Source organism: Labeo rohita, chromosome 9 (assembly GCF_022985175.1).
Source record: "Labeo rohita strain BAU-BD-2019 chromosome 9, IGBB_LRoh.1.0, whole genome shotgun sequence".
NCBI classification, from domain to species: domain Eukaryota; kingdom Metazoa; phylum Chordata; class Actinopteri; order Cypriniformes; family Cyprinidae; genus Labeo; species Labeo rohita.
Window position 1 is genome coordinate 15222661 of NC_066877.1, and position 25257 is coordinate 15247917.

The 25257-nt window shown below is 36.7% G+C and overlaps 1 protein-coding gene across 1 annotated transcript in view; it reads left to right on the forward strand.

Annotated features, from left to right (window-relative positions):
* The window catches only part of itgb5 (integrin, beta 5), a 46026-nt gene that overhangs the window by 15904 nt on the left and 4865 nt on the right, over positions 1-25257 (forward strand). Inside the window, exons 10-12 of the mRNA XM_051119096.1 lie at positions 2215-2644; positions 20285-20507; positions 22276-22376. Coding sequence (XP_050975053.1) covers positions 2215-2644; positions 20285-20507; positions 22276-22376 — 754 coding nt within the window. The remainder of the gene's footprint in view (positions 1-2214; positions 2645-20284; positions 20508-22275; positions 22377-25257) is intronic.

Below are 25257 nucleotides of genomic sequence, written 5' to 3' on the forward strand. Positions count from 1 at the left end.
TTGGCTGTAGAGTGACCAGTGCTATCAAAGTACCTCTTTTCCATTCAAATATCTTCTCTGACAGCCTTATCTTTCTTTGTGATTTAAGAAGACATGTGAGCCTCTAGTCTCCCTCCATCAGTATGACCCTATGTGGTCCAGTGTTCTGCTCGGAGCTTTAAACTCTCGGGTCTGGAGGGCTCACTGATGTGAAACGCTACTTCAAAGTGTTCAGACACAGCATGTTGGGCTTGTCCTCTCCCCTGGGCGGTTCTGAATCAAAGGCCAGCCAGGCTACATGTTTTTTGAAGGTGTCGGGTTTTCTGTCCCTGAGGATCCACACGTCAAGTTTGCTCACTTCTGGGAAAAGAACTGATAAAGTGATAAAGGCTCTTTTTGCACTTGTAGCTAAATCCAGTGCAGTTGCAAGAAACTGAAACCACATCTCAAGTGAAATGCTTAATCTTAGAACAGAGTTTCAAGTTTTATCTCACCATCTTACCATGAATTGATTGATTGTTGATCAAGTCTGGGCTAGTAAGGCCTAGATGAAGCTTCTAATGTTTAGACTTCCTTCCTCTGGGTGGTCATCATCAGGGTGGAGTCTGTCTTTCCTCTGGTCTGAAGCTCTGTGATTAATCTGACAAGTATGATCTACATCAGTTGGTGAAGCTTCTGTTTGTCATACAAGCCACCAGGGGAAAAACTGCCCTTCCTTCCATCCATTTTTTTTAACCTTAGGTTCAGTTGTCCAGAAATAATGTTTTGGTTAAAAGTCTGAAATTAGGTTTGTGATTAATACAAGCTCAAGATATTTTCATGGTTTATTGTACATCATTAAATACATCAATAATACCCAAATGTGATGTATTTAAGTGGCTTAATGGGACTACAGAGTCTGTTGGTGATATTAAACATTACAGCAAGCGTGAAAGCTCATCTGCTAAATGTGACCCTGGACCACAAAACAAGTCTTGAGTAGCACGGGTATATTTGTAGTAATAGTAAAAAATACATTGTATGGGGTCAAAATAATCAATGATTACTTAGGATATTAAGTAAAGATCATGTCCCATTAAGATATTTTATATATATATATATATATATATATATGTATATGTGTATTTATTTTTATTTTTTTTTTTTTTTTTTTATTATTATTTATTTATTTATTTATTTTTATTTATTTATTTATTTGCACCCTCAGAGTTCAGATTTTCAAATAATTGTATCTTGGCCAAATATTGTCCTATCCTAAAATCAATGGAAAGCTTATGTGTTCAGCTTTCAGAAATCTCGATTTCAAAAAATTGACCCTTATGACTGGTTTTGTGGTCTGGGGTCACATATAGGCTCTTACAGCCTTGTGTTTATACCCATGCATTGGCAAACTAATTTAAAAATTAACTTGTTGGTCACAGAACTTTCCAGCATTAGTCCAAAAGCCAATGGAAAATACTATTGGCTTTTTGTCAAAGGGAACCAGGATCATGCTAACTTCAAAAATATGTCATCCCTCTAGCAGTCAATAGCTGTGTCCCATTTTATCAATGTATCTTTCAGGTCAAACTGGTAAAACTCTATGAAAATAAAACAGGGTTCACAACTGTCAAATATGTTCACCTTGGTCCATTTAAAGGCATAGTTCACCCAAATATTAGCAATTCTGTCAATTACTCACCCTCATGTCGTTCCAAACCCGTAAGACCTTTATTTATCTTCGGAACACAAATGAAGGTATTTTTGATGAAATCTGAGAGCTTTCTGACCCAGAAAGGTAGCAAGTATATTGGTAAAAAAAGTCCATGTGACATCTGGACTTTAAACGTGTCAGTTGCATTGCTGTTTATGAAAGCTCAGAAAGCTTTTGGATTTTATCAAAAATATCTTGTTCTGAAGATGAACGAAGGTCTTACAGGTTTGGAATGACATGAGCGTGAGTAACTAATGACAGAATTAAAAATTTTTAGGTGAACTGTTCCTTTAAGTACATCTATTAAAATGCATCTTGGTTAGTTATAAGTCAACATTTGAACCCCTTTAAAGTGTTTTTTTTTTTTTTTTTTTTTTTTTTTTTTGTATCCCTTATGGTTCAGGAAATAAATTATGCATTTTAAGGCACATTTGAAGGAGCCTTTAAAATGGAACAGCCTTCTTGGTTCTGCCGTGACTCGTTCGGCCTTGGAATGCAGCCTTCGAATTACAAAACAATTAGCTGTCTGTCTTTTCTTGCAGGTCTCCTTCAACATAACTGTAGATGCTCGAGGATGCCCTCCAAAAGGCACCAGGAAGAGTTTCACCATCAGGCCTGTTGGTTTTAAGGACCGTCTGGAGGTCTCTGTGGACTACCGCTGTGATTGCAGCTGCACATATTACACCAAGACCAACAGCAGCCGCTGTAACTCCGCCGGCACCTACAGCTGCGGGATGTGCCGCTGTGAGCCCGGCTACCTGGGAGCCCGCTGCGAGTGCGAGGAGGGTGAGGTCGATCACCAGTACCTCAGTGCCTGCCGTGAGGCCGAGGGCAAGCAGGTGTGCAGCGGCCGCGGAGAATGCAGCTGTAACCAGTGCCTGTGCTACGAGTCTGAGTTTGGCAAAATCTACGGCACCTTCTGCGAGTGTGACGACTTCTCCTGTGCCCGACACAAGGGTATACTGTGCTCAGGTGAGATGAAAGATTTGCTTGTTTGGTTGCCACAATGCATTTCAAAGAGGAAGTCTTTGCATTTCTGTTCAAAGTGGAATTAATTCAGTACAAAATGTAAAAGTTTACGGTCCATGTCCTAGTTTTTCAGCATTGTTGCATACCATTTGGTTTGCCATGGGCCTCTTTAGGATGCATTTGATCAGTTCTTGCCAAAGAGCAGTTGGCTGGCACCCCATCTCCCCCTGTCCACAGCACGCATCTCTGCCATGCCACAGTGAGAGCTTTGTAGCAGGCTGCATTTGTTTATCTATGCACACAATAGCTGGTCTATTAGTAATAAAGCTCTACGTTTTCCTGTAGTCAGCAGAAACTGTCAGCCTAGCACAAAATGGCCATTTGTTGAGCCTCTTTAGCAATAATGCTGTCAGTAGAATCGAGAATATGTCCCTCTCCTGGTATCTCAGCCATGGAAAACTCTTCTCGTTCGCAGTAATGAGACCTTAATGAATGTGGGTGATTATACTTTTTCACACCACTTTGCCATGGTGAATTAACAGGGACAATTCTTGTAAACTCACTAATAATGGCTGTGGGAAAAGGCAAATGTTGATGAGAGTACTCTGTAGGTTTCGTTCACTTGTTAAATGCCTCATAAACATGCCTTGTGGCATTTTGATTTGGCCATGCTCTGGTGAGAGCAGCTTGTTTAACAGTTTGTAAGTTGCAAGGTGTTTAGGATAGAATAGAAATTCAGTGCTCATGAAGTCCCATAGCGAATGTTTATCAGGAGAGTGCTAAGGTTTCTCAAACCGGCAGACTGAATGAGATGAACCTACTTCAGAAATGATAGAAATTAATACTTTTATTTAGCAAAGATGCTTTAAATTGATCAAAAGTGATGATAAAGACTTTTTATAGTGTTTCAGAAGATTTCTATTTCAGATAAATGCTGTTCTTCTGAGCTTTCCATTCATCAAACAAGCCAAAAAAAATTCTACTTAGCTGTTTTCAACATAATGATAATGATGATAATAAATGTTTTTCTGATTTTCTATCAGAATATTAGAATGATTTCTGAAGGATCATGTGACTGGAGTAGTAATGCTTATAATTCAGCTTTAAAATCACAAGAATAAATTACATTTTAAAATACGTTCAAATAGAAAAGAGTTATTTTAAATAGTAAAAATATTTCAAAAAGATTTAATTTTACTATTTTTTTCTGTACTTCGGATCAAATAAATGCAGGCTTGCAAAAAATAATAGTTGACTAGAAGAGTCTTTATTAAAAAACAGTCTTACAGTCCAAAAACTTTTGAACAGTAGTGTATAACCACAGTTTTAATACAAATTCCATTGTTAAATTATAGTTAGTGTAGCAAAACCATGGTTAATTTGTGGTTACCATGGTTTAACTATAGTAACCATGTTTGTTTTTTCTTTTCTTTTTTTTTCTTTATTTGTAGTAAAACCATGGTTCATTTTTGTAAGAGAAAATGGGACTGCACAATTTATTAAAATAAAATCTAAACCACTGCAATTTGGTCTGAAAGGCTGCGTTTTAGTCTGATCCATTGAATGCTTCAGGGTGAAATGGAGCACTGCTGTTGTTTACTAAATATTATTGTAACTTATAATGTAAAATAAAAATATTCAAAAGATCAAATATTGCTTTTTTCAACTGTTTTTTTTAATTACAATAGTACAAATTTTGTGTTCATTTTTTATAATCAGATTAGAAAAAAATGTCAGAGGGGTTTGGTTTTCAAATAGTTTTCTCCAAAATGTGTATTCACTGTGCTTTCATGCATTATTTGTACTATAAAAACCTTAAAATGTTTTCAGTTCCAGTGGCAGGAGTGTTATTAGAGTGTAGTGCTGACACCAACACATTTCATTTTTTTCCATGTAACATGTAAAGAGCTCATTTAAAAAAAAAATCTTAACACTCCAGAAGAATAATCAATTGAAAAGTGTAGTAAAGTGTTGAAACGTTTGTGAAGAAATAGGCTTGTTTGCTTTGCAACGTTAATAGTTGTGATAAAGTGAGGAGAGTAAACATGACCCGGTTGAAGTGTCAGAAGGAAGTTGTGCTGAATAAGTTAAACAGCCCTGTTGGGGGCAGAGCTTTCTCCTCTGCCACTTTACTACTGGGTCACTGGGCTTGGTGAGCATGTTATGACTGTTGAAGGCTGACTGGCTGATGACTTCTCAATAATACACAAGTAGGCAAGAATATGCTGTTTTGGGAACGTGGTGTTGCGTAACTCTTTGTAGCCAGATTCCATATATATATAAAATAGTGGTTATTTTGATGACTTTAAAGAAACGTGACCATAAGCACTTATTATTGTTCTTTTAAGCATAGTCCCTTGTTGATACACCTGGAGTAAACAAAGCTTTGTTTTTCTTTAACCTCTCTGTTTAATGGAAGTGCCTTTGAAATGGCTTACTCAGCTGTACTCTTATTTGTGTATCACACTCCACACCCTGCTGTTACTTAAAACAGCATTCTCAATAACAGTAGCAAAATAAGAGCAGAGCTCATCCTGGGCCATTGGATCAAAGAGTCCTGAATAGGATCAAAGTCCTATTCTGGAATATAGTAGCAACTTGTATTCTGTATATATGATATAAAGGAAAATGCAGAATCAGTCAGTTGTTATGTCAAAAATCATACGTATGCTTCCTCTCTAAATCTGTGATTTTAATGTTTGTGTTGTGTGGGTCAGATGTGATCAGCATGACCTTGCTGTCGTGCTGATTTCAGTCTGAAGGGCTCTCACAGTAGGGAAAAACTGCACAGACAAGACTTGTGTGTCCTTTGTTGCATTTGAACAGTTAATCGGCGCTCAGCCTTCAACGAAAGATTTTTTAATCTGCTGGACTTTTATGATTGAAAGGATTTGGCATGTCTGCTGTTAGAAGTGCATAATGTTTTTAAAAACTGTTTTTACAGTTGTCAGTCAAAATTAAACCTAATGTCATACGTTTTGAATCTTTGCACAATAGCTTTTTGTCTTTAGAAGTGTGAGAATGACAGTATGTTAAAGCTATTGAGCTGTTTTTGATGGAGCCTGTATTAAACCCCAGCTTTGTAGTGTTGTTCAATACATCTGCTGCTGATTTAAATTGGTTAATAACCATACAGAGCCAGAAATAGCGACTAAGTGCCGCAGACATATAAATGTACTCCTTATTTCGTTCTTTAAATCTTCAACCTTGTTGTTGAGGTTTGCGTAGACCTAGTCAATTAACATTGTAAATGTGAAACAGGTTGGCGTTTGTTGTAAATTTTTGTGGCTCTAGAAAATTGCAAGTATTGGGAATGGAGTGTGGAACTAAATTCTAGCACATTTATTTCTTTAAATCTAGGTCACGACTTCATATAATTTATCTAACTGATTATAGTGATAACACAGCTATAGCCTGAGCATTTTACACTACCATTTCAAAAGTAACCATTCGAATTAAATTTTTTTTTATTAAGATATTCGTTCGGTAATGAAAGTGCCAGCAAAGATAAAAGATTTACATTTTTAAATGTTTTTCTCATGATCCTCTTACCTTATTTTTAATTAAAATAATCATTATTTCCACACAAATTTTAACTGTTTTCAACATTGATAATTAAAATAAATGTTTCGTGAACACCAAATCAGCATATTACAATGGTTTCTGAAAGATCATGTGACACTGAAGACTGGAGTAATGGTGCGGAGATTCAGCTTTGCCATCACAAGAATAAATTACAGTTTAAAATATATATTTAAAAACAAAAGTTATTTTACATATTTATCTTACTGACCCCAAATTTTTGAACGGTAGTGTGTACAAACAAGCAATCAAACGCACTTAACTCCATGCAGTTTACAATCATACAAGGGCTTTTAAACTGTTGTCACCAACTTGTAATAACATCTCAGAAGTGATGTTTTTGCTGTGGGCATATATGTTGTTTTTTTCTCAAAAACATTTGCAAACTCTTGAAGAAATATGTTAGACATCTGGTTGTTCTGGAGCTGTTGTTCGGATACTTTCAGTTGTTAGCTTACGTTAGCATTAAGGACGTGAGCGAATGAGATGATGTATGTTGAATACCAAACATATGCTGTCATTTGGATGTAATGTGTTTCCATTTAACATTTGCCAAACATTGCGCCAACTCATCTCTGTAACTGTACACAAACCACCGACATCTTTGTTTTCCACACCCCTGCATCCTCATTTACCCTAGTAAATGACATCAGCACCTGGCAACACATTGACCTCAAAAGCAAACAAACAGACAAGGCCTGCACCACTTTACCATCATCAAAAATACAGGAAAGTCTGGCGTGCATGAACCCTTCATATCTGTTTTCGTTTGTGGTGTGGAGCGCTCGTCACGTTGTGCCTGGTGGTGACTATTTATGAGAGCAGTGTGGTTACGTGTTGAACAATAGAGCTGAACCATAAGCAAAATGGACTTTGGAATAGGATTCATTGCTCACTCCCTAGTCTGTCAAGTTGCGATAAGAATGCATTTACTGGCAGAATAGCTTTGGAAAATACATTTCATGTCTATGGGGATCTTGAGTATCTTGCGTGGGTAACATTGTTGATTAAAATGCACACATTTTTTTGGGTTATGATAATGGTGTTCTCAGTTTGCAAGCAGATGAGGCCATTGTTCAGCAGAGGCATTTTCACAAATGCTGGAGTTTATTGGGTGTTGAGTCAGATGTGCTCTACTCTTAAAAAAAAAAAACAAAAAAAAAAAAACAACCGTAAATGCACCAGCAAAATGAAAAGCTCAGTTGAACAAACCTAGTCCGGATGGAAAGTGGATCCTGTTGGAGCCTCGGGGATCTGGATCAGCATGCTAAACAAACAAAGCATCTCCCATGATTCCTGCCTCACTTCGGACTTTTCTGCGTTTAAATGCCAAGTCTTTGCATGAAACATTTTAAAAGAATAGAATGTCAAAAGCTGCCCATGATGAGTGGTTTGCGGGTATTCATATTCGTCCTTTGAAATATTATGCCTTTATGAATGGATACATCCACACCCCAAATATCAGCTTCCAGGTATTTTATTAGAAAGTAGGTTATAAGATAAAAATTGCAAAATAAAAAAAAAAAGCAGCATTGCCCTTTGGGCAGACCAGAGGTCGAGACAGCTGTTAAACAGAAGGTTTTATGAATTCATGAAGATGGTTTCTGCATGTCACTGCATGATTTGATGCAGTGGTTCATATTTGAGTGACGCTTACATGATGCTTTTGGTGAAAGTATTTTGATACATACCCTGAGGATGTGTTCTCGTCCTGTACAAAGATTGCTTTACGGTTTTGAACAAAGTTCAAAAGTGTGACACCACCATGATTAAATTACTTTTTCTATAATATAATGTAATTTAATATAATATTGAAAAAAAATAGGGCTGTCATGATTCCTCAATTAAATTTGAGTACTTGATGATAAAAAAAATCCTCAAAAGCATTTTGCCCGTGTGGATTAACCAGCAAAATACCGGAAGTGACGCATTCCACAGACAAGAATCCAACAATTATTTGAACATTTTCTAAGGCTGCATGAAATATTAAAACCATTTTCTGAGCCATTCTCAGATGCCTGTCAGTGTGGCGTCACAATAGTTGATTGACATGAGCGTTTTACCTCAGATCAGCTGTAACAGTCCGACCTCCATTGTTTCGATGCCGGAGCAGGGATGTAAGTTAGACAAATATCTCCGATTGAGCGATTGAGGTGTTGTGTTGCTGGATGTAATAATGAACATAGTGGTCGTCATTTACTCCCGACATCTGAGTCGCTGAAGATGCAGTGGATTAAGTTTATTTGTGAAGGGAATGTGCCTCCCGATCTACATAAATGCGTCTGTTCGCGCAAATCTCTCGTGATCCAGCTTCACCTACAGCAGAAGTGAGTATAAGGGGTTTTTTTTTTTTTTTTTTAATGAATCTTTGCAATCACCTTTCCTAATAACGTGCTAGTAAGCAAGTTTTGCGGCTAAACACACTAAATGTGGCTAAAGTAAACAATCTCTCAGAGCAGCTCATCACTTCACAGAAAGAAGAGAGGGGCGGGGCAAGCAAAGCTCATTTGCATTTAAAGGAACAATCCCTCAGAATGGGATGATTTTTGCAGAGCTCATTTTGACAAGGTAAAAAGGGTGGTGTTTTTACACAACCATTGAAAATTTTTAACTAAAGTATATTATAGATTTTTCATTAAGACCCTAAAGAATTGTATCAACTTGTGGAAAACGGGCATCCGATGACCCCTTTAATAAATATATGCACTGCGGGTTTAATATGCGCTATATTTATATGCCTTCAGGTTACATGCATTTTAAGAGTGGTTTCGTTCACAGTAAATGCTTCTCCACACCAACAGTTATCATTTTAATCTGCGGACCCATCTCAAACTCCATCTCTCTGTCTAAAACTCGAGTCCCAGTTGCTTATGTGCACCATTCTATCACATTTATAAGGTAAATCATTTATAACCCTACGCCAACACAGGAGAATACATCATCTTTCTAAATATGCTAACTGTTCACTGGAACTTTAAAATAAATGTTTAAGTCCTCAATCTGAGGTAATGTTTAAACTAGTGCATTTTCGTTTTAAAATAACTTTTGCTACAGTTACGGCTGTCGTTTACACTACTCGAGCATTTTTGGCCTTTGAAAACTGAGACTTTTGAAAACTCTGCAAACCCTGTTTTAGTTTAAAAACTCCAGACCAAAACAGAGACATTTGAAAATGATGGCGTGGCTGCCCACATTCGCTCTGCGTATTCTTGACAACCATGTAAACAGTAACATCATGTTCTTTATGATTGGTCATTTTTCATGTCTTGCTCATTATGAATAGTCATGTGACATGCGTTTTCAGTTGTGTAATGTGGATATTTATATTTATATATTTATATTTATATTCATATTTATATTATTATTATTATTATTGTTGTTGTTGTTGTTGTTATTTATTTATTTATTTATTTTTTTTTAAAGTCTATTGTTCACTATTTTTATTACCACAAAAAAAAAATCTAATTACTCGATTAATCGTCAGAATAATTGATTAATTACTCAGTTACCAAAATAATGGTTAGTGACAGCTAACAGTTATACATTATTGTTATTATATATTAATACAATATAGAAAAAATAGTAACATTTTCATTTGTGTAGTGTAATTTAATGTCAATATTATTACATTATGATTGGTGACTCCTCAGACCTTTCCAGATTTAAGTGCATAAAATACTTTTAAATGACTTTTAGACCTCAGTGTATGAAACTGGGTGGTACTTTTAGTTTGCAATCACAGACAATCCAGTCTTGCAGTGTCATCACTGTACCAGTACACTGCAATCAGCAAGTGCTAAAAAACAAATCTCAGCTGTCACTCTGTGTGTCTCCTCGTGGGCTGGTAAAACACACCCAAACTGCTTCATCTTGGTCTTGTTTAGTTGCTTTTTAAATCTGTCTTTAACTGACCACATTGCTACAATGGGATTACCGAGCGTCTAATTTCAGGACTAGCTCTTGTAATGAGATAATGCTTTTTCCATGCAAATTACCATTTTGGAAAGTGGACTAGTCTTTTTTTTTTTTTTTTTTTTTTTGTAGTCTTGCACACAGTAGCAAGACATAAAGCTGCTGTCCTTATGTTGTGTATAAAAGTTTAGCTGTTTTGAATGTATTTAACTTCCTCTTGAAAGATATCTTCTGCATCCAATTTTGGCACTGGCAAGGGCAAGAAAGGGTAAAAGATTAGTGATGAGTCAAAGTCTGCCAATCCTTATGCACACAAACAGCAAATAGTTAGTTTTGTGAGGAGAAACTAGACACATGGGATTAGTCAGTCATTTTTATTTAGACAAACTACAGAACTGTTATGCATTTCTCGTTTAGACTGTTTATGTGTTCTATTTTTCAAAATACTTTGAGTTCTAGACATGGTGTTTTTTTTTTTTTTTTTTTTTGGCTCTTTGCCCTTGCACTACCCACACATATGCCATAGAGCAGAGCAGCAGAAACATCCTGTAGTTCATTAAATGCTAATTAGTGTAAAGCCTTACACCGTACCATAGCAGCAGTAAAGCATGAAGGAAAACACATTATCTTGTTGCTAACCAGAAACCTCATTGATGTATCACAGGCACAAACTATAGTGATCTGGGCATGTTCTTAAAGATAATCTGCATTACTTTGTGCATTGTTGTCCTCAGCCTACCTGTTTATTTAAAAGGCGTCAGAAGGCTGTGTAGCAGAAGAAAACCGTATTTATCTTGTACGCCTGCTCTGTAATTGTTATTGTCTCTAGAGCATGAGATGCTACCCTGCAGTCACATGAGACAAAACATCTGACTGCAATAATTATCTTAAATATAATTTCTCTGCTAAAAAGGTTTTGTATAAATTCAGATGTGCTCCTCATGAAGTGGAGAAACATGTGAGAGTCATTTCATGAATATTTTTAACTTACCATTTTATTCTCTTTGGAATTTGTTAAGGTTTCCTGGTTGCTAAGGAATCTTGTAAAGGAAACTGACACCACATGTCAGGCATCTATAGACCTTCTGTTTTTTTACTGCCAAGACTTTGTCACCACTTAAGAGACGCAACTACAAGAGGCAGCTTGCCGTGTCTTGGCCTACATTCTTGCATTGCACATTTCTCTATTGACAAATGAGATGTATTACTTAAGCTAAACACACAGAGATCACACTGTTCCTGCAAAGTAAAGTCAACACATTGCATTTGCATGTTTTCAGCCAAAAAGAATGGCACTTGGTGTGGAAATAAGGCATGGAACCAATTTAACAACATGAAGATCCAAGGAGCAGTTAGCTTGGTTGGCAGCTTCCAAAGGGTGCCATTACTCACGCACAGCAAGAATCTGTGGCTTTGTTTACACTGAAACCAGTTTAGATTTGTTTCTCAAAGACTGATTATTAGGACTGACTGCTGTATTGTCATTTTATAAACAGGACAATGGTACAAGAGGAATACCAAATTATTGTTTTAAGTGTGAAAAGTAACACGTAATTTCGAAAAACAATGGACTTGTGAAAAGGCCCCTGAAATAATTAGGTCTTCATGTTAAGCTTTCATTTAGTAATGAGTGGGTTTTTGCTAGAAAAGAAGCAGGGGGAACACCAAGAAAGTGTCTCAGAGCCAGCAAAAGCTATAAGATGCAGAGTAAGATGCAGCCTGTAGAAATGACATGCATGGTTTGTTTATACACACCAGACTTACCTACTGTACAATAAACTCATTTAGCTTTTTCCAAGACCCATATTTACAAATATAGACTTCTGGGAATCCATACTCTGGTCTCATGAGACCAAGTCAATCATTTCTGATCTAACAGCATCCAAAATGTTCTGGTGTTGCTAGAGGAGGAGTACAGTGAGAAGTGCCTGGTACCCACAGTGACGTTTAGTGGTAGTAAAGCTCTTCTATAGGGATGTATGAGTGCTGAATGTGTGAGGAAGTTGTGCTTTATCAACACTGTCATGAATTCACACACCACTGTGTGATGTAATACAGAAAACGTGAAACTGAAGATGCTACCCTCTTATCATTCACTGCATTGTTGGGCATTTTTTCATCATGGCAATGATGATATGTATTCTCCCAAGGTGAACGTCCTTCAGTAGACATGTATTTCACGCAATCTTAACATTCTTGAGCAGCTGTGGGGGATTCTGTAGAGACGAGCTGAGCAAAACTTTCCATTAAAGACCGGGGCATTAAAGTCGACCTTCAGGAGTTACACAGGACAGATGTGAAAATTTGTCATGAACTTGTACACTCAGTGCCAGGAAGTGTACTTAGAGTTATGGAGGACATATTAAGTAGTAGAATATTTCACTTTGTTTAATTAAATCTAGGGTGTACTCATTTCTGCAATTCTTAATTTAAACAAAATTTGCAAAGTTACTTATTTTAGAGATATTAATGGCATCTATTTCTCTGTTTTTATTAAGAATGTTTAATACATTTCAATTTTGTCATCTTTCTATGAATTATATTAGTGATTATTAAGAAAATACATATTTTATATTTAATCAGAGAGGGTGTACTTTATGCTGAGAACATGTTAGTCCTTCAGAACTGGACTTTTTCCTCACAATTTCAAGTTTATATCTCACAATTCTGAATGTATTATTTAACTGGCTTCCATAGAAAACAGCTATTTTAAATTGGAATAATGTTTAACAGTATTACTGTTTTTACAGTTTTTTTAGATCAAATGCAGCCTCAGTACGCATAAGAGGCTTCTTGTAAACAAAATTTTGAACGTGAGTGTATATTTGCCCTAGTAATGTTCTAGAACAGTGAACTACAACCTGGTAATTTAGTGTCTGAAACAGCAAGTCTCGAAAACATTGCTGTGTTGTTTATGTGTTTAACACGAGATTGGTGCTTGATCAGAGGTCTGTGAAAACTGGATGACTCCTATAAAAACCCTTGCTTTCCCTTTAGTCCAGAGGTCTTCAACCCTGCTCCTGGGGTCCCACTCTCCTGGAAGGCTTATTTCCAACTGGCTTCAGCACACCTGCCTGCAATTATCAAACAGTCTTGAGGAGCTTGATTGGCTACTTCAGGTGTGTTTGATTAGGGTTGTAGCTAAACTCTTCAGGATAGTGAGTCCCCAGGAACAGGGTTGAAGACCTCTGTTTTAGTCTGTTTCCCAGTAGCAGCATCAACTATGACTGTGTCTCTGAATGGATAATGTTGTGTCTCTGTGGTCCATGTCGCAAGTATTCAAGAACTCCTTGGAAAGTTCAAGTCTTTAAACGCTACTTCACAAAATCTGGGTCAGTATGAGTTTGCATTTAAAGAGATAGTTCACCTAAAAATGAAAATTCTGTCATTAATTACTCGCCCTCATGTTGTTCTAAACCAGTAAGACCTTTGTTCTTCTTCGGAACACAAATTAAGATATTTTTGATGAAATCCAAGAGCTTTCTGACCCTGCATGGACAGCAACGCAACTGACATGGAAGACAAGTAATTGCTGAATGAAGTCCTTTTTTGTTTCCTTTGCGCACAAAAAGTATTTTTGTAGCTTGTTAACATTACGGTTCAACCACTGATGTCACATGGACTATTTTATCGATGTCCTTACTACTTTTCTGGGCCTTGAACTTGACGGTTGCATTGCTGTCTATGAAGGTTCTCAGATTTCATCACAAATATCTTAGTTTGAGTTCCGAAGATAAACGAAGGTCTTACAGTTGAACGACATGAGGTTGAGTAATTAATGGCAGAATTTTTATTTTTGGGTTAACTATCCCTTTAATTCTCCTTTTGGCTTTTTTGGTTCTCTGCATGTCTGGTTTCTCCTCCTGATGAATGATTTTTCTGTAAAATAAGGTTTTTGTGCCTTGAATTTTCCACTGAATATGGAGCCGAATTACATGCACACAAACTGATTTTTTTCCGTGTCACCCGCACATGTTTGTTTCTTCTTTCATAGGGAAGGAAGAATGACCACTGAGTCCGTGGTGGCACATTTTCGTGAATGTGAACTGTTGAGATATGAAGTAACTTGCCTGGTGTTTGATCAGCATTTCTGAAAACAGCTCACTCTCACAGCTCCAGACAGGGAAGTGAGATGCCCCCGGAGCAGAACTGTGTTCTGCTGGTGGTTCCTCACTGGGTGGAAGTTGAACGTGGCAGAGGACGCACACCCTATGCTCTCACTGCTCCCCAGTGATTACAGGGCTTTCTGAGTGTTTTTCAGATTCAAAGGAATGATCTATTTCAAGTTTACCACCACAAGAAAGACACAGAAACCACGAGCCATGATCACATTTTGTTTTATAACCGATCAAAAGTCAGTTCGCAAGTCTTTTCTGTTACACTATGTGGAAGAAAGCAGATTTAATACCTTGTCTCTTATGTATTTTTGGTGGCGTCTTGGACAGAAAAAAAAATCTTCATTTGATTATCCATTCTAATATCTTAGTTTACTTATCAGGGTTGGCTGCTCATCCGAATTTTCCTGTGCTAAAGTAAACTGTTTAGGTTCAGTAAGATGTTTTTTTTTTTAAAGAATGCATTGATAAATTGATCAAAATTGACTGTAAAAACTTTTACATTGTTACAAAGGATTTTTGACTTTAAAAAAAATGCAGTGCTTTTACACTTTCACCAACCCCAAATTTTTTAACAGTATTTTAAATATTTAAAAATTATGCAAATTAAGCCGCCTTCTCTGATGATCCACTCTGCACTGCTATAAAGTGGCTTTTAAGGAACAAAATGTCCACTTCATACTGACCCCATGAGCTTTCATGGTCTTCTTACTGTAATTGTATCTCTCTCTGGAGTTGGCAGACAGAGGCATCATGGTTCAGTAAGTTCAGTGACTCTTCACTATGAACTGAGAGGAATGTGATGATACTCTTGAGTAGCTCAAGCATCTCATTTTAAATTTTTGAGTGGAGCGAGTGTTACTGTTTAAAGAGGAATGTCCTTCCTGTTGCTTCAGCAACAGGATCTACACTTCCTGTGCGACTGCAGAGGCTAAAAAGGTCTTTATTACAGGAAGGACAGGTCAGGGTCAGCATATCAGTCAACCAGTAGCAGTTCAGTACAGTAATTGACAAATGGTTTCTGCAGGTCTGGAATGTATAGCTTGTTAATTAACATGTTTAAATATATTCAGCATCAATATAAATTAGACTTTAAAAAAAAAAAAAAAAAAAATGTAATGCTATTCTATAGTAAATGTCCTACAATTGGTGTACTTTTGGAAATGGGGAAATATTTATATATGTATTATTTCTATAATATCAGTTCTTTAATTGTAGTTTAAGTTTTATGTGCTTTTGTTTTGATTTTTTTTATTTTATTATTATTTTTTTAATATATATATTTCTGTTTAAATTATTTATAACTTATTTTAATAAATTCAGTTTATTTTATACTTAAATATATTGCATTTAATTTCCAAGGCAGAATTTCTAATTTTCACTTGTTGAACCTTTTTTTTTTTTTTTGATTACCCAGTTTTATTTATGGAAATAATTTTATTTTTAGCTTTAGTTTTGGTTATGATAACAACATTGGTAATATGCTGTTTGTACAAAAACAGCAAACAGGTACTTTTAAAATGCAGATATTTTTATTTGCATTGGAAAGCTCAGATTTTTTTTTTCTGCATTTGTGTAATTTCCACTTTAGTTTGATGTATGATCATGCAGTCAGTCTGATTTCATGACTTGGGCATTCTAATTCATGACAGATTACAAGCCTGCATACTTTATTTTAAATATGTTTGTCAAGATGGGATCAATCTTATCACATTTTAGTATTTTTAAGGCAGGAAAAAATACTTTTTCATCACATAAAACTGGCTATGCTCTTCATTAAGACTCCACAGCAATAGAGCTCAAGTTTAGGCTGCTCAAACACTGCAATTTACAAGCACAGACTCTGTGTTGACTGTGAAACTTTGCACCCTTAAATAAACCTGATACTTGAGGTCGACAGTAATTGACATATTTCAGTGCTTGCATGGCTTTGGACTCACTCATGTGTGAATTTGTCTAGTTTGACTATGGATGTGGTAGAAATGGGCTGAGGCTCATTCCCAGAGGCTTTCAAACATGGATCTGCCTTTCTGGCATGGCAACAGCACATTTACTCAGTGACCTAAATAAAAGACTGGATTCAGGAATGCTGGGAAACAGGTTTGCATTGATTCTCTTGATTCTTTTTCATTTTATTTGCGTTTAGATGATGCATTGCGTCTAGCTCAGTGCATTCAATCTAAAGACTGTCTTTGGCAAAAACATTAAAGATGAAGGCTGTGGATGCTGTAGTTTTACAGTAACAGTACTGTGAAGCACACTCCTTTGGGATTAAGAAAGCAGGTGTGGAGAACACGCCACGACGTGTCTTAGTTCATACCAGATCCATTCAGAGGTTCATTCATTCAGTGAAGGTGTTCAGTGATGAAAGTGTTCGTCATGCTTAACGTCTCAAACAGAATACACTCTAAGGAGGCGTATGTAAATATAACTGTCAGTCGATTTTTCTCTTCCTTGTTTGCCTTTCATAATCCTAACAGACTTGGACTCTTACTTTATTAAAGCTCTTTATTAGAAAGAAGGATTTTTAATGAATGTGTTTTTCTTTTAATTATAAATGGGGAACCGCTTAGTTTTATAAGGTATATTATATCTTTTAAGAGAATTTGTGTCTGTTGGAAAGAAATTCAGTGGTTACACATTGCTAGATTGTATTAGTTCTGCTGTGGCACCACAATGAAAACTTTATTGTGTGGGAGCTGATCAGCATGGCCTCGTTGGACAGTTTTAGTACCACTTTCTGTCTGTGCGTTTGTGTAAACGCACACTGTACATGTTTCTCACATCAAATCTGATCATCCCTGAGTCATGTAACTTCCTTTTCTCAAAAGATTAGGATCGAATCAAATAACATCTCCCACAGTAGTTCATGCTCTTTATCAGTAGCAAAGGGGAGCATGTGTAGTATCTTTAAAGGTATACTTCTCTCAAAACTTCTCATTATTTTCACTACTGTTCAAACGTTTGGCGTCAGTAAGTTTGTTTGGGTTTTTTTATTTTTTTTTTTTAATGGTTATGAAAGAAGTCTCTTAAAGGGTCGGCGCCGATAGTCTTGTGGGACAGCGTGTGCTACAGCCGCCCCAAGTTCGAGTCCCGGCTCAAGGACCTTTTCTGTTCCCGCCCCAACTCTCTCTCCCACTTCATTTCCTGATGTTACTCAACTCTCCTGTCAAAGCAAAACCAAAAACGCCATAAAATAAAAAAAAGTTTCCCAAAGGATTAGTTCACTTCCTGAATAAAACACTTCCTGTTAATTTTAACTCCCATGTCATCCAAAATGTTCATGTCTGTCTGTCTTCAGTCGAAAAGAAATTTTTCTCAACATAGTGGACTTCAATGAGTTGAATTGCAGTTTCAGTGCAGCTTCCAAGGGCTCTACAAGATCCCAGCCGAGGAATAAGGATCTTATCTAGCAAAACGATCGGCTATTTTCTAAAAAAAAATGAAACGTGTATATACTTTTTAACCACAAATGCTCGTCTTGCACTAGCTCAACTCACGTAGTCACGTTGGAAAGGTCACGCATGGTGTAGGTGAAAATATCGACCCAGTGTTTACAAAGTGAACATGCAAAGAAAGTCAAATGCCCTTTACAAAAAAAAGGTAAAACAATGATGTCGGGCAATTTTGAAGTTGGAGGTGAAAATTAGTTTTTCGCCCTGCCCTACCTTTTTGAACCAGAGTACATAGACAAAGGGACTAACCTGACCTTTCCAATGTGATTGCATGATGCATGAAGTCGCAGAGGCGCATTGCAGAGCTAGTGCAAGATGCTAGATAAGACTCTTCCTCAGCTGGGATCGTGTAGAGCACTCTGAAGCTGGACCTTCAACCCATCATCTCCCATTGAAGTCCACTATATGGAGAAAAATCCTTAAAAGAAGTTTTTTCCGAGTGAAGAAAAAAAAATAACATCTTCAATGACATGGGGGTGAGTAAATTATCAGGAAATTTTTATTCTGGAAGTGAACTAATCCTTTAAGCTCACCAAGATTGCATTTGTCTGACACAGTAGTAAATACAGTAAAAGTGTTACACTGTAAAATGTTTTATATATATTTTATAAATGTAATTTGTTCATGTGAAGGCAAAGCAAAATTTTCAGCAGAAATCATTCTCCAGAATGTGCTTATTTGCTGCTTAATTTCTTATCAGTGTTGAAGAGAGTTTAAAACTGTGCTTAATATTTTTGTGGTATTATTTATTTTTTTCCCAGGATTTTTTTAGGGCTGGCCCCTAATTGTCAACTAACCATTAGTTGATGAGAAGAGGCTTGGTGGACCAAAATTATTAGTTGCTTAGTCGCAGAAAAAAAAAATCCACAGGAAGTGGCAAAGTCTGCATGACAGATGGAGGCGCCGGTACAATAGAAACCTTTACTCCATCATTTTTGGTCATACAGATAAGAGTAATGCATCTTTTGAATCTGTAAAGACTCTGCGTTTATTTGTGTGCACTCCAAATAACAACGAAATGTTGTGTTTTTGTAAAATAATTAAAGCAAACAGGATGCACTTTCTGCCATCTCTGTCTCTGTGAACTTGAGCGTAAAACTGAGAGTGAAATGTCTTTTAATTTAAACATGCATACAGGCGCATCACTACTGCGGAGATGACGAGTCATTTGATGCCAAATTCATTTCTTAAGCCGAAAATAAAGAAAGTGCTAGTTTATTAATAAATTATTAAAATATTAATGCAGTCTCTTTGCTGTTTTTCCCTGACACATTCATAATTATTATATCTGCCGGTGCGCTGTGGCAGGCTTTTTTTGTGTGCGCTTGAGCACTTATTAAGCTATGTAGGCAATTAAAGGCTCATTATTATGATTTTTATAGTTTATTAATAAATGTGCAACTAATAGTTGACTTACGCTTAAAATGAATGCCTACTAGTCGACCAGAAAAATCTTCAGTCAAGGGCAGCCCTAATTCCTAATTTGACTAGAAGTGTCAAAAGAACAGCCTTTATTTGGAATAAAATTAGTGCCTTTTAAAAAATCTTACTGGCCACAAACTTTTGAGCAGTATTATATTCGCCCCATATTATTCCAAACATCTATACTGTTATGTTTAAGTATTGTTTAACACCTCTTGCTAGTAAAGAATGTGCATGAGTTGCATTTACTACCTTTTTAATGTGTTTGCTTGACACCCTTGGGTCACTATGAAATGTATGAAGAGCTGTTTTCAAAAATTTCTGCTTTCTACAGAAAGAAAAAAAAAAAACAATAATGCAAGGATTTTTAATGCATTTAAAGCAGAACTCTTAATCTTTCCTACAAGCTAATATGACCTCTCTGGACTGCACAAGCACAAAGCTACAACTTTGAAGCATGTGTGCTCAATTTTTCCAGCATTTTCTGCTTCTTGTGCAATCATTGGTGTGAGGCTGCAGCGGCAGCTGATGGCACACCAAGTGTTCACCGCTGCTTTCAATCTGTTCAAAGCGTGCATTTTTTATCATTTTTGCCTAAGACCCTTCACATTTTCGCTCATACAGTACTACATCAAAATATCAGCTTTCACTTAGGTCATACAGTGACTTGATGTTTTGTTTTTTTGTTTTTTAACACTTTGGCACATTTACTGCAAAACACAAAGAGAGTTTTGCTCTCTCAGTGATGGAGATGCTAGCCAAGAATTCTTGATGTTGGAATGAGGGGATCTGCATGTAATCAGTCCACTGGAATGTGCACAGCCGTGGACAGAGAGACTTCAGAGAATGTGGGAGAAGTAGACAGCAGCCATCTTTGTGTTATGACAGAGAAATGTGTAACGCTTTTGTTTCCATTCATGTCAGTAAATGTTGGTTAAATGCAAGCTCTCACTCTCACTGTGTGCATTTGTGTACACATTATGATGTTTTTCTGAGAGGTCTTTGTTTTTAATACCTCTCGTTCATGCCTGTGAGTGAACCACATTTGTTAGTGCAAGATTTTTGCACATACTAGCAATTTTACCTAAAATAAGAGGTTACAGTGTTATGAGTTACATAAGGTTTATTCCAAATCTCTCTCTCTCTGTGTTTTCCAGGCCATGGAGAATGCCACTGCGGTGAGTGTAAATGCCATGCTGGTTATATTGGAGACAACTGTAATTGCTCTACAGAGACGGCTTCCTGTGTGTCGGACGACGGCAAGATCTGTAGCGGGCGGGGCAGCTGTGTCTGTGGGCGGTGCCAGTGCACTGAGCCAGGAGCATTTGGGGACACATGCGAAAAATGTCCCACCTGTCCAGATGCTTGTGGAACAAAGAGGTATGACGCACAAAAATTCCCGATTTCTAATGTGACGTCTGTCTTTAAACGGATAGTTCACTCAAAAATGAAAATTCTGTCATTAATTACTCGCCATCTTGTCGGTCCAAACCCACAAGACCTTCATTCATCTTCGGAACACAAATAAAGATTTTTTTCATTTTTTGATGAAATCTGGGACAGCAACATAGCTGACACATTCAAGGTTCACATGACGTGTTTATTCTCTTCCTTGTCAGTATTTGCAAATTTAATCTGTACTATTGAGTCACATTTGAAAAGCACTCTTGACCCACTTTTTCCTTCATAAATCATGAGTGAGTATTCCATTGCTGAGGTGTTAAGCATGATCTAAGACTTTCTTGCACAAGTCCCATGTTAACATGAATGTTGTTTAAATACTGTTGTTATACTGTCAGAACAGTGTATTTTAATGTTACTTCCTCTGTAGTGTTTTTCTGTTTTTGTTTGTCATTGTTGAAAGACGTTAAAAATATTTCTGTGGCGTAAGGTAGCATGCCACAAGGTGATGTCAGTAGAGATGTTATTTAAACTACACACACCAGCATATGGTCTCCATTAGACTCCTCAACGCTGACTTGCAGAGTCTGAGATGTCTGTCTATCATCTGTGACTATTGTTTAGGTTCAACCTTGTCAGTCTTGTGATAGTTAGGGGCCAAGCACTGAGGGTGCAAGGACCCTATTGGAATTGCTCAGATTCTTTTGAAGAAAGATTCATTTTTGAAGGCTTAAACATGCTCAAACTGATGAAGCTTTGCACACATGCCAAAAGTGGTGAAAATTTACATCTGATATGAGTTTCAGAAGTGGGTGTGGCAAAATGGCACCACCTATATAATTTTAACAAAGTGCCCCTCCAGCTATGTTTAACATACATCCACGAAAGTTGGTCGACACATGTAACACACTTAATATCTACAAAAAAGTTCCATGGTACGAAGTCCGAAACCCAACAGAAAGTCTGTTATTTTGAATTTTCACTGCAAGTTTTGTGCCGTTTTTGCCTCCCAGAGTTTACTGCAGATCAGCACCAAATTTGGTCTGTCTAATCTAAAGCCTTTTGTGACGTAAATTATGAAGATCTTGAATTTTCATTCGCATGTCAGTGGCGGCCTGACAAACTTTGGTGTTTCGCATAAAAAGTTAGTTGTTAGAAGCCCGCATTGCATTTGTCAACACAAAAGCACATTCTGTGTAAATTGCGCCTAGCGATTTGAGCACATCACACATGAGCGGTTAATCATGTACGCCGGCATGTGGTTTGATCGTTCTTTTTTTCTTTACTGTTATGATTGGCATATTGTCAAAGTGTCTAATTCTAACGTTTGGTAATATTTCTATTCAAAATCACGATTCCTCTATTTCTAAAAAAAAAATAAAATCATGGCAAAGCAATAAATTCTAATTAATCGATCTATTTTGCACTAACTCAAACATATCAAAATATACCATGTTCAATCTGCACCAAACTTCATGTGTTTGATAAAAGTCCTGGCCTGAAGACATCTACATGACAATATTCAGTTATAGTCATAGCACCACCAGCTGGCAGCAGGAAGTTTGGCACATCTAAATGACTTGGACATATTCTGTGTATATATATATGTAGCACTTTAAATGCATATTGTTCACCGTTCGCCATTTTCCTAAAGCCACTGAGTGGCGGTGAGCCCGGGTGTGAGGGTCCTTTCAGCGCTGCTTGCAGCTTTAATTATAGTTGGACCTTTCTGTATGTTTCTCCTTAGAGAATGCATCGAGTGCCGTCTCTTTAACACAGGGCGACTGGCCGATAACCAGACCTGCCAGCGCATGTGCAAGGATGAGATCATCACAGTGGAAACGCTCAGTGAGTGCACATTCAAAAACACTTGACATACTGAATTATGTTTCTCTATCACCCTGCACAAACACACTTCTTCCTCAGATACAAATATGTACGCGGATTGTTTAAGTTAAAGAACAACATTTTTAAATGTTTGTTTGAATGTTTATACTCTCCTGTCAATGAACTATTCATTAAATATAGTACTTGAATTAATTCAGCAATGGCATGCTTAAACTTTACCCAGCTATCAGATGTTATTTAAAGCTTGTGCACATAAGGAAGGAATTTAAGCATTCAAGTGTTTGTCATTTTCATACCACTGGTATAATAGTCAAAGCAGAAGTGGGGACCAAGCAAGTAAGTGAAAACTGACTCAGCAGTGTAAACCACAAAAAAAAAACAGTAAATTTTTATGTCAGTAAATGGTGCAATATGGCATCATGTTTGACAGTGAAACACATCTGAGCATCAGGGTTCATTTTCTGATAATTTACTCACCCCAGTGTCATCCAAGATGTTCATGTCTGTCTTTTCTTCGCTCAGAAAAAAATTAAGGTTTTTGAGGAAAGCATTCTAGAAGTTTTCTCCATATGGTGGACTTCAGTGGGGTTCAACAAGTTAAAGTTCCAAACTGCAGTTTCAGTGCAGCTTTAAGGGGCTCTACACGATCCCAGCTGAGGAATAAAGGTCTTATCTAGCAAAACGATCGACCATTTTCTTTAAAATAAATAAATAAAAAATAATGATATGCTTTTTAACCACAAGTGCTTGTCTTGCGCTAGCTCAACTAAATCACTTTGGAAAGTTCACACATGGTTCTTCATCTGTGTATTTTGGTTCAAAATCGTCCAACATCATTGTTTTACTGTTTTTTTTTTTTTTTTTTTTTTTTTTTTTTTTTTTTGTAAAGGACGTTTGCCTTTCTTAGCACGTTTGCTTTGTAAACACTGGGTCAGTACTTCCACCTATGTCATGCGTGACCTTTTCAACGTGATTACATAATGCATGAAGTCGTGGATGCAGAGCTAGGGCAAGATGAGCATTGTGATTAAAATGTATGTTTTATTTTTTTTTTTTTTTTTTTTTTTTAGAAAATGACATCGGTTTGCTAGATAAGACCCTTATTCCTCAGCTGGGATTGTGTAGAGCCCTTTGAAGCTGTATTGAAACTGCAATTTGGACCTTCAACTCGTTGTCCACCATTGAAGTCCACTATATGGAGAAAAATCCTGGAATGTTTTCGACTGAAGAAACAAAGACATGAACATCTTGGATGACATGGGGTTGAGTAAATTATCAAGAAATTTTCATTCTGGAAGTAAACTAATCCTTTAACATACATCCTTTTTAAAGGATTAGTTCACTTCCAGAACAAAAATTTACAGGTAACTTACTCACCCCCTTGTCATCCAAAATGTTCATGTCTTTGTTTCTTCAGTCGTAAAGAAATTGTGTTTTTTGACAGTTAGGGTAGGTCAAAAAACTCCCATCTCATTTTCTCCTCCAACTTCAAAATTGTCCTACATTGCTGCAGAAGTTCTGACCAAGTCTAGGACAGAGGACGATTTTGAAGTTGGAGGACAAAATGAGATGGGAGCTTTTGAGGTTAAGTATATAGTATATAAATTGTATTTTCTTTTTTTAAATAACTGATCATCTCGCTAGATGATCCTTCTTCCTCAGCTGGGATCATTTAGAGCCCTTTAAAGCTGCATTTAAACTGCATTTTGGAAGTTCAAACTCATGGGCACCATAGAAGTCCACTATATGAAATCCTGAAATGTTTTTTTCAAACCACATAATTTTTTTACAACTGAAGACAGAAAGACATGAACATCTTGGATGACAAATTATCTATACGTTTTGTTCTGGAAGTGAACTTCTCCTTTAAGTTCAGTCAGAGAGAAAAGTTTAACCCAACAGCTACCAGGAGCTTAGTTTAGAGATCATCAGGGCCCGGTTTTTCAAAAGGTTTAATCCGGATAAAATTGATCCGGATTTAGTAATCCTTTTTTTTGCGATCCGTGATCACGTAATCCATCTTACTTTTGAGCCAGTTTTTCAAAGCAACATCGGATTGGATCAATCTGATCCGGATAGGAACTTTTCAGGATCACCAAATCTGGATAACCAGTGCTCAAACAGGATAGGAAATCACAATGTAGAACTATAGATATGTAAAGAGCAACAAGTAGAATAGCCAGTGTGGGGTCAATATAAGTTTATTTTTATTTGAAATGAAAAAACACACATTTAAAAAAATCAAAAAACAAGAAAAACCCCACCCCATCCTCTTCCAGCAGTCCGCTCATCTGAGACCTACAACACAAACATTGTACATTGAGGATATTTATAACAAGTTTCAAATATAGATGTATTGAATTAAAAAAAAAGACTTAATGTCAAATACTCCACAATAATTTCAGACTTCCTCATCTGATGTGGAGAGACCAGCTTGTCTGAGCGTAGCCTTTAGGAGGCAGATCTCAAGTCTGGCCTTGGTTTGCTGCAGTTTGGTCAGAGTCAGTTGTTCCGTGTCAGTTGGTCAGTTTTTAGTTATTCTGTAATCATTGCATGCATCACTAATAAATATTCTAAAAACAAAAATATTTTCGATTGTGATGAATATATATGTCAATTAGTGACAGAATAAAATGTATTGTTTTTGGTCAATTTTGACAGCTGTTTGGGGGATTATTTTATGAGGCCAAACTCTTTCTACTTTGCTGTAGGCCTATACTTAAAGGCTGAATACGTTAAAGCCTACCTAATCACTGTAGCCTGACGGATGAACAAATAAAATTAAAACCTTATGAATAAATAGGATATCTTGTAAGATACTGCATGATCCAAATATAGTATTATTTGATACATTTTTAAAGTTTTCATTACATTTTGGGCA